The 14028-nt window shown below is 56.1% G+C and overlaps 1 protein-coding gene across 1 annotated transcript in view; it reads right to left on the bottom strand.

Annotated features, from left to right (window-relative positions):
• The window catches only part of MYH14 (myosin heavy chain 14), a 76342-nt gene extending 63049 nt beyond the window's left edge, over positions 1 to 13293 (bottom strand). The window contains 2 exon segments of the mRNA XM_084905762.1: positions 6762 to 7172; positions 13251 to 13293. Coding sequence (XP_084761888.1) covers positions 6762 to 7169 — 408 coding nt within the window. The 5' untranslated portion in view covers positions 7170 to 7172; positions 13251 to 13293.
• Positions 13294 to 14028: the final 735 nt, after the last annotated feature.

The following is a 14028-nucleotide window of genomic DNA, read 5'->3' as shown; positions in this document are numbered from 1 at the left end:
GTCACCCGGACGCTCTCACCGTCACCTGGGAGTCTAGCTGGTGACTTCATACAAGGGCTGAGCCTCAGTCTACACTCCGGGAAAATGGGGCTTTTCTCACCACCACCTAGAAGAGTGAAGGCCCAGCCCTAGCTGGTTTGGATCCATGGATAGAGCCTCATTGGCCTGCGGACTGAAGGGTCCCGGGTTCCATTCCGGCCAAGGGCGTGTGCCCAGGTTGCCAGCTGGATCCCCAGTGGGGGGCATGCAGGAGGCAGCCGGTCAATGATTCTCATCATTGATGTTTCTATCGCTCTCTCTCCCTCTCCTTTCCTCTCTGAAATCAATAAAAACGTATTCAATAAATAAAGACATAAATAAAAATAAAAGGTAAGGCCCACAATGCACCTCCTGGTCCCCGCAGAGCAGGGACACTACGAATGCTCAATAGGCACCTTGCCCTCTGTACCCAAGCGTCTCAGTCAAGGACGGTGACCCTGAGTGACTCTTTTTTTTTCCCCCAAAAAATATATTTTATTGATTTTTCACGGAGAGGAAGGGAGAGCGATAGAGAGTTAGAAACATGGATGAGAGAGAAACATCGATCAGCTGCCTCCTGCACACCCTCCATGGGGCACGTGCCTGCAACCAAGGCACATGCCCTAGACTGGAATCGAACCCGGAACCTTTCAGTTCTCAGGCCAAGGCTCTATCCATTCAGCCACACCGGTTTCGGCTCTTAGAGGCAGAAACCGGATTTCTGGGGCCTCAGAAGCCCTACTTTGGGAAACTACCTCTCCATCCGCAGTGGCCTGTCAGCAGATATGTACTCAGCAAGGCCTGGGAATTTTTTTTTTAATAAATATATTTTATCGATTTTTTTACAGAGAGGAGAGAGGGATAGAGAGCTAGAAACGTCGATGAGAGAGAAACATTGACCAGCTGCCTCCTGCACACTCCCTACCAGGGATGTGCCCGCAACCAATATACATGACCTAGACCGGAATCGAACCCGGGACCCTTTAGTCCGCAGGCCGACGCTCTACCACTGAGCCAAACCGGTTTCGGCTTGTGCTGCATTTCTGTTTTATTTTATTTTAAATTGATTTCAGAGAGGAAAGGAGAGGAAGAGAGAGAGATAGACACATGAATGATGAAAGAGAATCATTGATCAGCTGCCTCCTGCAGGCCCCACACTGAGGATCGAGCCTTCAACCCGGGCCTGTGCCCTGACCAGGAATCAAACCGTGATCCTGGCGGATAGGTAGATGCTCAGCCACTGAGCCACGCCGGCTGGGCGCACCGCTGACATCCGGCTGGTGGCCTCAGCAGGCACCTTGCCCTTTTCTCCCGGAATGGGGCCGGGCACCGTGCTCCCATCCAGGGGTGCTGGGAGCCACCCACAGATTCACGTTGCACGTACAGAGCTGAGCACGGGCCCCGGAACACCAAAATGTGCGTGACACGTTAGCTGTTAGCTCCCGACACGCCGTGGGAGAGGAGGGGAGAGAGAACCCCACCTCACAGCTGTATGCAGAGAGGGGCCGACAAGGTCGTATGGGGAGGAGGTCGACAACAGCACCCGATGGGAAATCAGGCGCTCACTTAAGGCCCCGGTCCCTCCCCAGCTGGGCTTCTGGAATCTTCCATTTCACTCCCACTTGTCAGGCCCCAGTTCTCTGGTTCCTGGGCCACAATCTTAGCTCAGGCCTCACCATTTGTTTCCCCCTGGACTTTCCCACTGACCTTCCTACTGCGGCAGACAGGACGTGGTGTTTGGAGTCAGGTGTCCTGGGTTCAAGTCCCAGGTTAGCCCGTTACTAGCTCTGGGGCTTCGTCCACATCCTGCCCCTCTCTAAGGCTCAATTTCTCCACTGGAAGAATTGGGGTGACAGCAGGTACCTTACCAGGCTACTGAGAGGGTTCGGAGTTTTTAGTAAGAGGCAAAGGGTGGCCCAGGCCGGTGCCTCTAAGTGGTTAGAACGGTGGTCGGCAAACTACGGCTCACAAGCCACATGCAGCTCTTTGGCCTCTTGCGTGTGGCTCTTCCACAAAATACCATGGCCTGGGCGAGTCTATGTTGAAGAAGTGGCGTTAGAAGAAGTTGAAGTTTAAAAAATTTGGCTCTCGCCGGGACCGGTTTGGCTCAGTGGATAGAGCGTCGGCCTGCGGACTGAAAGGTCCCGGGTTCGATTCCGGTCAAGGGCATGTACCTTGGTTGCGGGCACATACCCAGTAGGGGGTGTGCAAGAGGCAGCTGATCGATGATTCTCTCTCATCGATGTTTCTAACTCTCTATCCCTCTCTCTTCCTCTCTGTGAGAAATCAATAAAAATATATTTTTTTAAAAAATTTGGCTCTCAAAAGAAATTTCAATCCTGTTGATATTTGGCTCTGATGACTAATGAGTTTGCAGACCACATCGGCCAGAGTACCACGAAGGGTCTCAGGTTCAATTCCCGGACTCTGGGTTTCAGGTTAGATCCACGGCCCTGGTCTGGTCTGCCATGTGCAGGAGGCAACCAATCACAATGTCTCTCACATCCATGTCTCTCTCTCTCCTCTCTCTCTCTCTCTCTCTCTCTCTCTCTCTCTCTCTCTCTCCCTTCCTCCACTCTATCTAAAATCACAAATATCCTCGGGTGAGGATTAAACAAAAAGAGGCCAAGGGTGGCTGGGGGTGTGGGTGTCTCTCCGATCGGCTTTGGTGAGCAGGGCGGCGGCTCCGGCAGAGGCCCCTCCCAGGACCCACAAAGGTGAGCGAGGAATCGGAAGAGGCCAGAGCAGCCTGGGGAAGGCGCCAGCCCCACCCAGGGCCAGACAGCCCCGATTCAAACCCACATCTGCCACCACACGCCAAGGGGCCCTGAGCCAGCCACTGGCCCCGCCCAGCCTCCGTCTCCTCCGCTCCAATCAGGAGTTAAAATTCATAAAAATGTCTAATTTTGCCCGGCCAGCATGGCTCAGTGGTTAAGCACTGACCAATGAACCAAGCGATCACGGTTCAATTCCCGGTCAGGGCACCTGCCGGGGTAGATCGATCCCCGGTGGGGGACATGCAGGAGGCAGCCGATCAATGATTCTCTCTCCCTCTCCCTTCTTCTCTGAAATCAAGAAAAATATATATTATTTTTTTAAATCTAATCTTGTGCTTTGTGACCCTTAAGAGGGTGGATATTAGGGTCAGTTTGTTCATTTTCATTTTTTTTTTTTTTTTGGACGCTGTGGTGCCCTGCTGGATCATTTTCATATTTTTATATATCGCATCATTTATTGAAAAAAAGTCTCACTCTGCCGAAACCGGTTTGGCTCAGTGGATAGAGTTTCGGCTTGGGGACTGAAGGGTCCCAGGTTTGATTCCGGTCAAGGGCATGTACCTTGGTTGCGGGCACATCCCCAGTAGGGGGTGTGCAGGAGGCAGCTGATCGATGACTCTCTCTCATCGATGTTTCTAATTCTCTATCTCTCTCTCTCTTCCTCTCTGTACAAAATCAATAAAATAAAAATAAAAATATCACTCATTGGGTTTTTGTAGCTTTTTAAAACTACAAAAAGCTAGGCATTTTTATGATTTCTTCGGTGTGCCCACTTTATTTTATTTTTAAAAATATATCTTTATTGATTTCAGAGAGGCAGGGAGAGGGAAAGAGAGACAGAAACATCAACGATGTGAAAGAATCATTGATTGGCTGCCTCCTTCACTAAAGCCCGAAACCTGGGCATGTGCCCTTGGCTGGAATCGAACCTGGGACCCTTCGGTCTGCAGGCTGAAGCTCTATCCACTGAGCCACACCAGCTAGGGCAGGTGTGGTCACTTTATGGGCCCAGCACGCTTCCGCTGCGCCACTCTGCTAGGACTGAGGTGTGGTCACTTTAAATGAGCACAGCAAAAAATTTTTTTAAAAAATTAAAAATAATAATAATAAATGAGCAGAGCAGTGAGACCCCAGCCCTCCAAGCTGGTGTTTGGAGAATAACTCCGGGGCCAGCTGCCCGGGTTCAAATCCCGGCAGGTCTCCATCATGTCTGTGTGACCCGGGACCCAAGTCACTTAACATTCCTGAACATGAGGCGACAGAGGTGAGCCGAGAACCCCCCCCATAGCACTCAGAACAGTCCTGGCACAGCGTTAAGTGTCAGTCAATATTTGCCAGCCACCCTCCATTATTATTCTTCGCTATTCTTCTCGACATTCCTTGTCAGTCTCTCTAATCCTGTTTGCTCTTAGTGCTCCGGCTGCCCTTTAAAACTGCCCTGGAAGCTTATTAAAAATGCCAAATACCCTGTCACACACCCTCCCCCCGCCCAGAGAGCCTGGGTTTAATGGGCTGGAGTGGGACTTGGGTGTTGGTATTTAAAAAAAATAAAAAATAAAAATCCCCAGGTGATCCGAATGGGAAGGCAGGGTTAGGAACCGCTGTTCCAGTTCGTCTGTTTGCTGTAAAGATTACATAACCTGAGACAGGAAATGCTTACCAGAGACTGACCCTCGGACAGCATCACTAGGGTCATTCCTGCCTTTTTGTCTGCTTGTTTGCTAATCCTCACCTGAGGATATCTTTTCCACTGACTTTTAAAAATATATATTTTATTTTTTAAAATATATTTTATTGATTTTTTTTTTCCCAAGAGGAAGAGAGAGGGATAGAGAGCTAGAAACATCGATGAGAGAGAAAGGTCAATCAGCTGCCTCCTGCACACCCCCACTGGGGATGTGCCCGCAACCAAGGTACATGCCCTTGACTGGAATCGAACCTTGGACCCTTTAGTCTGCAGGCCAACGCTCTATCCACTGAGCCAAACCAGCTAGGGCTCCATTGATTTTTTTAAATAATATATTTTTATTGATTTCAGAGAGGCAGAGAGAGCTAGAAACATCAATGATGAGAGAGAATCGTTGATCGGCTGCCTCCCACATGCCCCCTATTGGGGATGGAGCCCGAAACCCTGGGCATGTGCCCTGACTGGGAATCGAACCCTGACCTCTTGGTTCATAGGTTGACACTCAACCACTGAGCCACACCAGTTGGGCTCCATTGATTTTTAGACAGAGTTGAAGGGAGAGATGGGGAGAGAGAGAAACATCGATGTGAGAGAGACACACATCAATTGGTTGCTTCTTGCACGCACCCCGACAGGGGATCAAATCTACAACCCAGGTACGCAACCTTGACAGGGAATCAAACCCTGGGCCTTTCGGAGGCTCTAACCACTGAACAACACCGGCCAAGGCTTGTCAATCCTGACTTAATCTCAGAAGCACCAGGGCAAAAAAGGTAGAGCCTGGAGCTGGACCACTCAGGTCCACCACGTCCAACTGGGTGACCTTGGTCAAGGAATTTGACCTTTCTGTGCCTCCGTTTCTTTACCTGTAAAATGTCTTATAATTGTGAAGACATGCTCAGTATACAATATGCAAACTTTTATGTAAGCTATGTGTGCTCAGGCTTTTTAAATCTCCTCAAAGTAATGCATTATTTCATTACAATCTGCCACCATCATTTTTTTTCACCCACCCTCATGAGATAATATATTTTAGAGGGCCCGGTATATGCTTAACAAATGTTAGTGTAGGCTCAGCCGGTGTTGCTCAGTGGTTGAGTGTCGACCCCATAAACCTGCAGATCCTGGTTCCATTCCCTGGCATGGGCGTGCAGGAGGCAGCCAATCGATGATTCTCTCTCATCATTGATATTTCTCTCTCTCCCTCTCTCTTCCTCTATAAATAAATAAATAAATGTATGTTAGCTTGTATTGTCTTATATTTCTCTGGGCCTCGGTTTCCATTTATTTATTTGTTTGTTTATTTATTTATTTATTTATGTTATTTTAATTTTTAATATATTTTTACAGAGAAGAAGGGAGAGGGATAGAGAGTTAGAAACATCGATCAGCTGCCTCCTGCACACCCCCTACTGGGCATGTGCCTGCAACCAAGGTACATGCCCTTGACCGGAACCGAACCTGGGACCCTTGAGTCCACAGGCCGATGCTCTATCCACTGAGCCACACCGGTTAGAGCTCGGTTTCCTTTTAGATACAATGGGGACACTAATAGACTCTACCCGCATAAGGAGGAGGAGATGGATTCATACATGGCAGGCGCTTAGCACAGAGCCGGCCCTGGCTTTTCCATACTCAGTGGTTCTAGTTGTCACCATGGACCCACTTCCCTTTCCCGGAGCAGGCTGGGTGCATCCGGGGAGAATTCAGAATTCTTTCTAGCCGAAACCGGTGTGGCTCAGTGGATAGAGCGTCGGCCTGCGAACTGAAAGGCCCCGGGTTCAATTCCGGTCAAGGGCATGTACCTTGGTTGCGGGCACATCCCCGGTGGGGGGTGTGCAAGAGGCAGCTGATCAATGATTCTCTCACATCGATGTTTCTCTCTATCCCTCTCCCTTCCTCTCTGTAAAAAATCAATAAAATAAAATAAAAAAAGAATTCTTTCTACTTTAGGAACATAATAAGGTACGTCTACCATACAATGTCATGGGGCACCCCACTGGGGTCTGAGGCACTCCTGGTAACCCCAATAATTTATCACTTGGCAACTACGTGTGGGCATGGCCACGGCCTCAGGGCGTGGCATAAAAATGGTGAACAGCTCTATTTAAGGCAGATGCTGCCGCCAGCTCCCGCACGGAGCAATGCCCACCAGGCAGGGCGCAGGGGGCCGGGGGCAGGGGGCACTCAGGGGGCAGGGGGCACTCAGCGAGTGGGGGCAGGGGGCAGGGGGCAGGGGCACTCAGGGGGCACTCAGGGGCAGGGGCAGGGGCACTCACGTAGATGAGGCCGGAGTAGTAGCGCTCCCGGAGGTTGTGCAGCACCGAGGCCTCGTTGAGGCAGGTCAGCTCGGCCATGTCCTCGGCTTTGCTGAACTTGGGCGGGTTCATGCGCTGCACCTGGTCGCGGGGCAGCCGCAGCCGCCGGCCGCTCTCCGCCAGCTCCACCTCCGCCTCCTCCTCGCCCTCATCGCGCAGCGCCGCCGCCTCGAACCCGTGCAGCTCCGAAGGCACCCACACCAGGCGCCGCGCGGTCCACTCCACCTGCGGGGAGGAGCCCGCGCCCCCAGACCCGGCGCCCATGCTGGGCACGCGGGCCGTGAACAGGTAGGACTGGGCCGCCTCGGGCACCGGGCCCGTCCTGGGCGGCGCCTTCCGCCCGGGCACCGTCATGGTCGCTGCTGCCATGGTCTGCGAGGGAAGAGGAGAGGACGGAGGTCAGTGGGGCACGAACCCCCCAATTCCCCCCAGGCAGTCCCCACTGTCTTTCCTCACCAGACCTCTTTTTATACTTCTGTAAAATGGGTCCACAGACCTCTTAGTTCATTCATTCACCCATTCATTCATTCCTTCATTCATTCCTTCATTCATTCAGTAATTATGGAATAAGCCAGCCTGGGAGCCAGGCACTGTTCAAGGCTCCAGGCACATGGCGATGATCATGCCAGGAAAAGAGCCCGGACTTCGTAAGGCCTTTCCAGCCTAGCCCCGCGCTGTCAATACGAAGTCACCGCACCCATGTGACCACCGGGCACAAGAAATGTGGCAGCCAAAACCGGTTTGGCTCAGTGGATAGAGCATCGGTCTGCAGTCTGAAGGGTCCCGGGTTCGATTCCGGTCAAGGGCATGTACCTTGGTTGCGGGCACATCCCCAGTGGGGGGTGTGCAGGAGGCAGCTGGTCGATGACTCTCATCAATGTTTCTCACTCTCTATCCCTCTCCCTTCCTCTCTGTAAAAAAAAAATCAATAAAATATATATTTTTAAAAAATGTGACAAGTGGGACTGAGGAAATAAATTTTAATTGTATTCAACTTTAATTAATTTTAAATATAACTAGCCCCATGTGGCTACGGGGCATCTGACATGGAGAATCCAAAGGGAGACGGGGTTCTAAGTGTAGCATGTACACCAGATTCCTAGCTGATGACGTACTGCAATAATATTTTGGACATATTGAGTTTTAAAAAATATATCTTTAGCCCTAACCGGTTTGGCTCAGTGGATAGAGCGTCGGCCTGCGGACTAAAAGGTCCCAGGTTCGATTCCGGTCAAGGGCATGTATGTACCTTGGTTTCGGGCACATCCCCAGTAGGAGGTGTGCAGGAGGCAGCTGATCGATGTTTCTCTCTCATCGATGTTTCTAACTCCCTATCTCTCTCTCTCTTCCTCTCTGTAAAAAAATCAATAAAATATATTTTAAAAAATAAATATATCTTGAACATTAATTTTTTTTTTTAATTCCTCACCCAAGCCCTGGCCCATGTGACTCAGTGGTTACCAGAGGGTCCTGGGTTCGATTCCCAGTCAAGGGCACACACTTGGGTTGCAGGTCCGATCCCTGCCCCCAGTCGAGGTGGGATTGGGAGGCAACCAATTGGTGTGTCTCAGTCACATCGATGCTTCTCTCTCCCTCTCTCTCCCTCTCCGCTCCCTTCCACTCTCTCTAAAAATCAATCCTCCCCCAAGATATGTTTATTGATTTTAGAGAGAGGAAAGGAGATAGAGAGAGAGAGAGAGAGAGAGAGAGAGAGAGAGAGAAACATCGATCGATTCAACCCAAAAGCTGGGTATGGGCTCTGACCGGGACTAGAACCTGCCACTTCTCAGTGGACAGGAGCGCGCTTCCACCCACTGAACCACCCGGTCAGGGCTCACATTCATTTTCAGTTTTAAAAAAAAGTTTAACGATGCTACTAGAAAGTTCTAAATTATACATTTGGCTTGCATTATGTTCCTACTGAATGGTGCTGCTGTAATCCCGGGAGACAGATAAAAAGATAAATAATTATACAGTGTGTTAAATAATGAGAACGGCCCGGGGGGGGGGGGGGGGAGAGAAGGCGGGGAACGGTGGGAGCCGGGGTTGAGAGGTGTTGCAGGCTTTAATTGCAGAGGCCGGGGAAGGCCTCTCTGATGTGGCATTTGGAAACAGGCCTCAGGGAAACGAAGGGACCGAGCCCTGGGAACGTGAGGAGGAGAGCAATCCGGGCGGGGAGGACAGCCCCCGTGCACAGGCCCCGAGGCGGGCGCAGACCTGTGTGTCTGGCCTTGTCAGAGGCCAGGGAGGCTGGAGTCTGGGGATGGAGGGGGAGAGGTGAGTAAGACTGGGGGAGAAGCAGGCCAGGCTAGGTCATGATGGAGAACTTGACCTCTTAGCTGGGAGCCTTAGAATAAGGTGACCAGACGTCCCGCTTTGGGCGGGACAGTCCCGATTTTTAACTAAAAATCGGGACTGTCCCGCCCAAAGCGGGACGTCTGGTCACCTTACCTTAGAAGGGTGTCAGTCTGATGTCTGTCTCTCAGGTGCCCAGGCTACCTCTGGTCTGTGCCCCGAGCCTGCAGAACAGACTGGAAACTCCACCTCCGTTAACAGTGCCTTCCATCCGCGGGGCTGGCTCCCTTCTCTGTATAAGGGGGTGACCGGCCCCATTCATTCATTCTGCCCCCACTCATCCACTCTGCCGTTCAGGCGACCTTCCCTGAGGCCGAGGCGGCTGGGGCCGGAGACCTGTCGGCTCCCAGCCTTAAGGAGCTCCTGGCAATCCAGTTCTTTTCTTTCTCTTTTTTTCTTTCTTCTTCTTCTTTTTTTTTTTTTTTAATATATTTTATTTAATTTTTAGAGAGAGGAATAGAAAGTTAGAAACATCGATGAGAGAGAAACATCGATCAGCTGCCTCCTGCACACCCCCCACCGGGGATGTGCCCGCAACCAAGGTACATGCCCTTGGCCGGAATCGAACCTGGGACCCTTCAGTCTGCAGACCGACGCTCTATCCACTGAGCCACACCAGTTTCGGCGGTGATCCAGGTCTAGTCTCAGACCGTCACAACCCAACTGAGCAAGCAGGGCGGCACTGGGTGAGCCAGGATGAGCAAGGACCCTCGGCACCCCCAACGGGGCCACAGACCGGGAGGGGACAGACCACAGCGATTCTGGGACGGTCTAAGCACCGTCAGAAAAAACATGCTCCGGTCACTCCGCAGAGCTTCTATTCCCTCTCGCTGCCTCCCACAGCCGCATCGCCCTGTCACCCAGTCACAGGAGCATTTAGTGCTTCTGCCTCTGCCCTCCGGGGCACCCCCCTCCAACCGACCCCTGGAGAAGTTCCCTCAAACACCGGTGCCTCCTGAGGCACCCCCAGATCTGGTCCCGCCGGGCTCTCCTCTTGCCTGCAGAGCGTCTGCCCCTGGCTCCCGCCTCCCAGACCCTCGCCTCTCCTGCCCGCCGGGCACGGGCAGTTCCCACCCACAGCCATGCTTGCTCCCGAAGCTCGGGGTCTCAAACCCCGGCCCCTGCGCTCAAACAGGGTGCCCTCACCAGCGGATGGCGTTCTCGACACCTCCCAGGCCCCGAATGGCCACGGCTCACCCCAGGCCTCCAGGATGGCCCCGTTCCACCCGGAGCCCAGCCCATCGCGGGGACTTTACCCCCCGCTTCACCCTGCCCCCCTCTCCCACTTCCTCTCCGGCCCTGGCCTTTGACCAGGAAAGGTTTGGAGTTTTTGCAATGACCCCGGTCTGTGTTTTCCCTCCCTGGAGCCAGGAGTCCGGCTCCCAGCACCCTCATCACCCAGGACCAAGAAATCTGAACCCTCAGCCCCAGGGGTCCAGGCCCCTCACCTCGCGGCGGGGCTGGGGATAGAGGTGAGGGAGCCTGAGGGCTGATTCTGAGGACTGACAACGGCCCAGGCCGCATGGCTGCAGGCCTCAGCCTGAGCCCCTGCGGCAGCCCCACCCTCTGCACCCTCTTTGGCGGCCGGAACGCCTCTGCCCGCCTCTGCCCGGCTCATTACTGTCACCAGGGCAGGTGAAAGCACCTGCCCAGGGAGGGGCAGAGACTGCTGGGGAGGAAAGGAAAAGGAGCCAGGGATCCGCCCCTCGGGCAAGGGTTGGGGCCCTTGGCATCCAGCCCTCTGACCTCAGCAGAATGCTAGTACTCAGGAGCCCCGCTCCCCCCACACCCAGAAATCCGGGCCCCCAGCCCTCCTCCCTCAGTCCTCCTCCCTCAGACCCAGGAGTCCAGGCCCCCAGCCCCTCCTCCCTCAGACCCAGGAGTCCAGGCCCCCGGCCCCTCCTCCCTCAGACCCAGGGGTCCAGGCCCCCGGCCCCTCCTCCCTCAGACCCAGGGGTCCAGGCCCCCGGCCCCTCCTCCCTCAGACCCAGGGGTCCAGGCCCCCGGCCCCTCCTCCCTCAGACCCAGGGGTCCAGGCCCCCGGCCCCTCCTCCCTCAGACCCAGGGGTCCAGGCCCCCGGCCCCTCCTCCCTCAGACCCAGGGGTCCAGGCCCCCGGCCCCTCCTCCCTCACACCCAGGGGTCCAGGCCCCCAGCCCCTCCTCCCTCAGACCCAGGGGTCCAGGCCCCCGGCCCCTCCTCCCTCAGACCCAGGGGTCCAGGCCCCCAGCCCCTCCTCCCTCAGACCCAGGGGTCCTCCCTCCAGACCCGGAGTTCTGGCCGGACCGCCTTTCTCCCTCCAGACCTAGGAGCCCCGGCTCCCAGTGACGTCCTTACTCAGACTGGGATTCCAGGCCCCCAACCCCCCTCCTCGGAACCAGGATTCCGGCACCCAACCCACATTTATTTCCCTGAGCCCCAAGCGCGCGATCGCCGCGCCCCTTACCACGCAGATCCTGGGCACTCCCTGGGGCGCAGGCGGTGCGGTGCGGTGCGGGCAGTGGGGAGGGGGCGCGGGGATCCCAGTCCCTCTCGGAGCTCCCAGGTGAGGCTGCCTCCGCGGTCCAGCGCGGGGCGGGGCCACGTCGCGTCACCGGGAGGGAGCCGGGCTCTGATGTCACCCAGCACCTGCCCGGCTGGGGAAGGGGCGGGTCCTGGAGCCAGGCCCCGGGCAGGGGGTGGGGGCGGCGGGGGAGCCGGAGCCAGGTGGGCGGCCGCGGCGCCAGGGGCCCCTCCTTCCAGCGGGTAAAGGTCAGGCGACCGCTGCGGAGAGGGCTGGCTGGCGACTGCAGGGTTCGAATCCCGCTCCAGCTTTTTGGGGCCTCGCACGAAATAAAAACGGCCAACGAAAGAAATAAAACGATCGGGGAGGAAAGAGCCCACCCGGGGCTTCCATCAGCAATGCCCCAGGCCCTTACTTCACCTCTCCGAGCCTCAGTGTCCCCCGCCCTGGAAACGGGGCCGCACACGCTGTCTGCAGAGGGTCCGCGCACCCAGGGAGACGGCAGAACGCTGCTCTCCGTCCTGCGGGGCTGCTCCCTCAGGGTGACACGGGGACCAAAGAGTGGCAAAGCGCACCTACTGTGTGCCTGGCGCTTTCTGCCCTCAGAACAGCTCTCTCCAGAGTTCCAAGCCATAGAATGATATCAAAACAAAACAAAATAAAACAAAAACACAATGGGATGGGGACGATGGCCATCTCTGCTTCTCCGATGGGGAAACCGAGGCACGGAAAGGCGAGGTAACGCGCTCAAGGTCAGTCAGGAATAGGGAGGGAGTGTTGGGTTCAAGCCCGGGTCGTTTTCTGCCCTTCTCAGGAGTTTTGGGGGGGGGGGGAAACGTGTAGTTTGGGGTCCTCAAAGATGTCCATTTTCTCCTCTCGTTTGGTAACCCCCTCCCACCGGCTTCCCCCTCTGGGCCACGGGGCCCGCCGCCTTCCTCGTGGACTCCTGTGGACGCAAAAGGCTAAGGGACCCCGCACACAGTCAGTCTCCCAAGTGTTACCCTCCACTCCGGCCCCTTGCAGTACCCACCTCTGCCCAGCCTCCGTTTTCCCCTCTGTGAAATGGGTACAACACGGCCCGCTTTGGGTTATAATTAAGGGACATTGTTCAGTTGCAAAAAGCGCATAGTAGGTGCTTCCATACGCCTTTCCCCACGGCTCCGCCTCCGCCGGCCCCGACCCCAGGTGTCGGGTCCCCCGTTTCCACAAGTGGAAACAGAGACACGGTCTGCTGGGGGCGGGCACGGGAGGCGATGACTCAGGTATTAGAGGGTTCCAGGTCCCAAAGCCAGCCTCAGTTTCCCCGGCTACGGAACAGGCCCGGGGCCCGCCGGCAAGGACCCCGACCCGGCCGCGCACACAGTAGGAGCTCGCGTTGGGGGGCGGAGAGTGTCGCCCCGCGCCGTCCCCCCCCCTCCCGCCTCACCTCACCCCCCTCGCCGCAATCCCGCAGCGCACAAGGTGAGTGTCCCCGGCCCCGCTCCTGTCCGCCACCGGCCCAGGCCTCCGGGGCCCGTCCGCAGCCCCGAGCCCAGCCTCCCGGGCCCGGCCCGCCGCCGCCGCCGCCGCGGGCACTGGACCCCGGCCACTCACCGGCGTCCAGGGCCGTCCCGAGGCTTCGGCCTGAGGAGAAAGAGGGGCGGGCCCGGCAGGGAAGCCCCGCCCACACGAGCGCAGAAGCGACCAATCGGAGCCCGCTGCGGCAGACTGCGGCCCCGCCCACGGGGCGACGCGCCGCCCAATCGAGAGAAGCAGCTGGCGGGCGAGGCCAATCAGAAGTTGTCGCGGCGTGCCAGCCGTGGGAAAGGGACCGCGCCGGAGTTGGGAGTCTGGCGGCGCGGCGGTGGGCGGGACACCGAGGCCTGACGGGCAGCGCGCTAGGCCAATGGCGAGGCACGGGGGGCGGCTGAGAGGGTGACAGGCCCTGGGGACCCGGGTGAATGGGTCGCTTTGTAAGGGACGATGAATGGGGGCCTTTGTGAGCGCCCGCGCTGGGGGGGCCGGCTGGAGGCCGGAATGCCTGGGTCCCCGGGGAACTGGCGGGCGGCAGAGACCGGAGAGAGAATTCACTTTTGTCGAACGCCGCCGACAGCGTACCAGGCGCTCTCCCGGGCTCTCACCCGCCGGGGAGGTGTGGGCAGCGCCGCCCTTAACAACGATCCTCACGGTGTCTATGCCAGGAGCTGTGCTAAGCGCCTTACCTGCCTGATCTCATGTATGCCTCACAACCACCCTTTGGAATGGGTGCTATTAAGATCTCCATCTTGCAGATGAGGTAAACCGAAGCTTGGAAAGAGGGTGTTCGTTGCCGAAAGCGACAGAGCTGGCAGGTGGCAAAGCAAGAACTCGGATCCCACTAAACCTGACTCCA

The sequence above is a fragment of the Pipistrellus hanaki genome (assembly GCF_964339955.1).
Source record: "Pipistrellus hanaki genome assembly, chromosome: 15".
In the NCBI taxonomy this organism is placed as follows: Eukaryota; Metazoa; Chordata; class Mammalia; order Chiroptera; family Vespertilionidae; genus Pipistrellus; species Pipistrellus hanaki.
The sequence above is the reverse complement of the archived record's forward strand: the minus strand, read 5'-3'. Positions and strand labels throughout refer to the sequence as shown.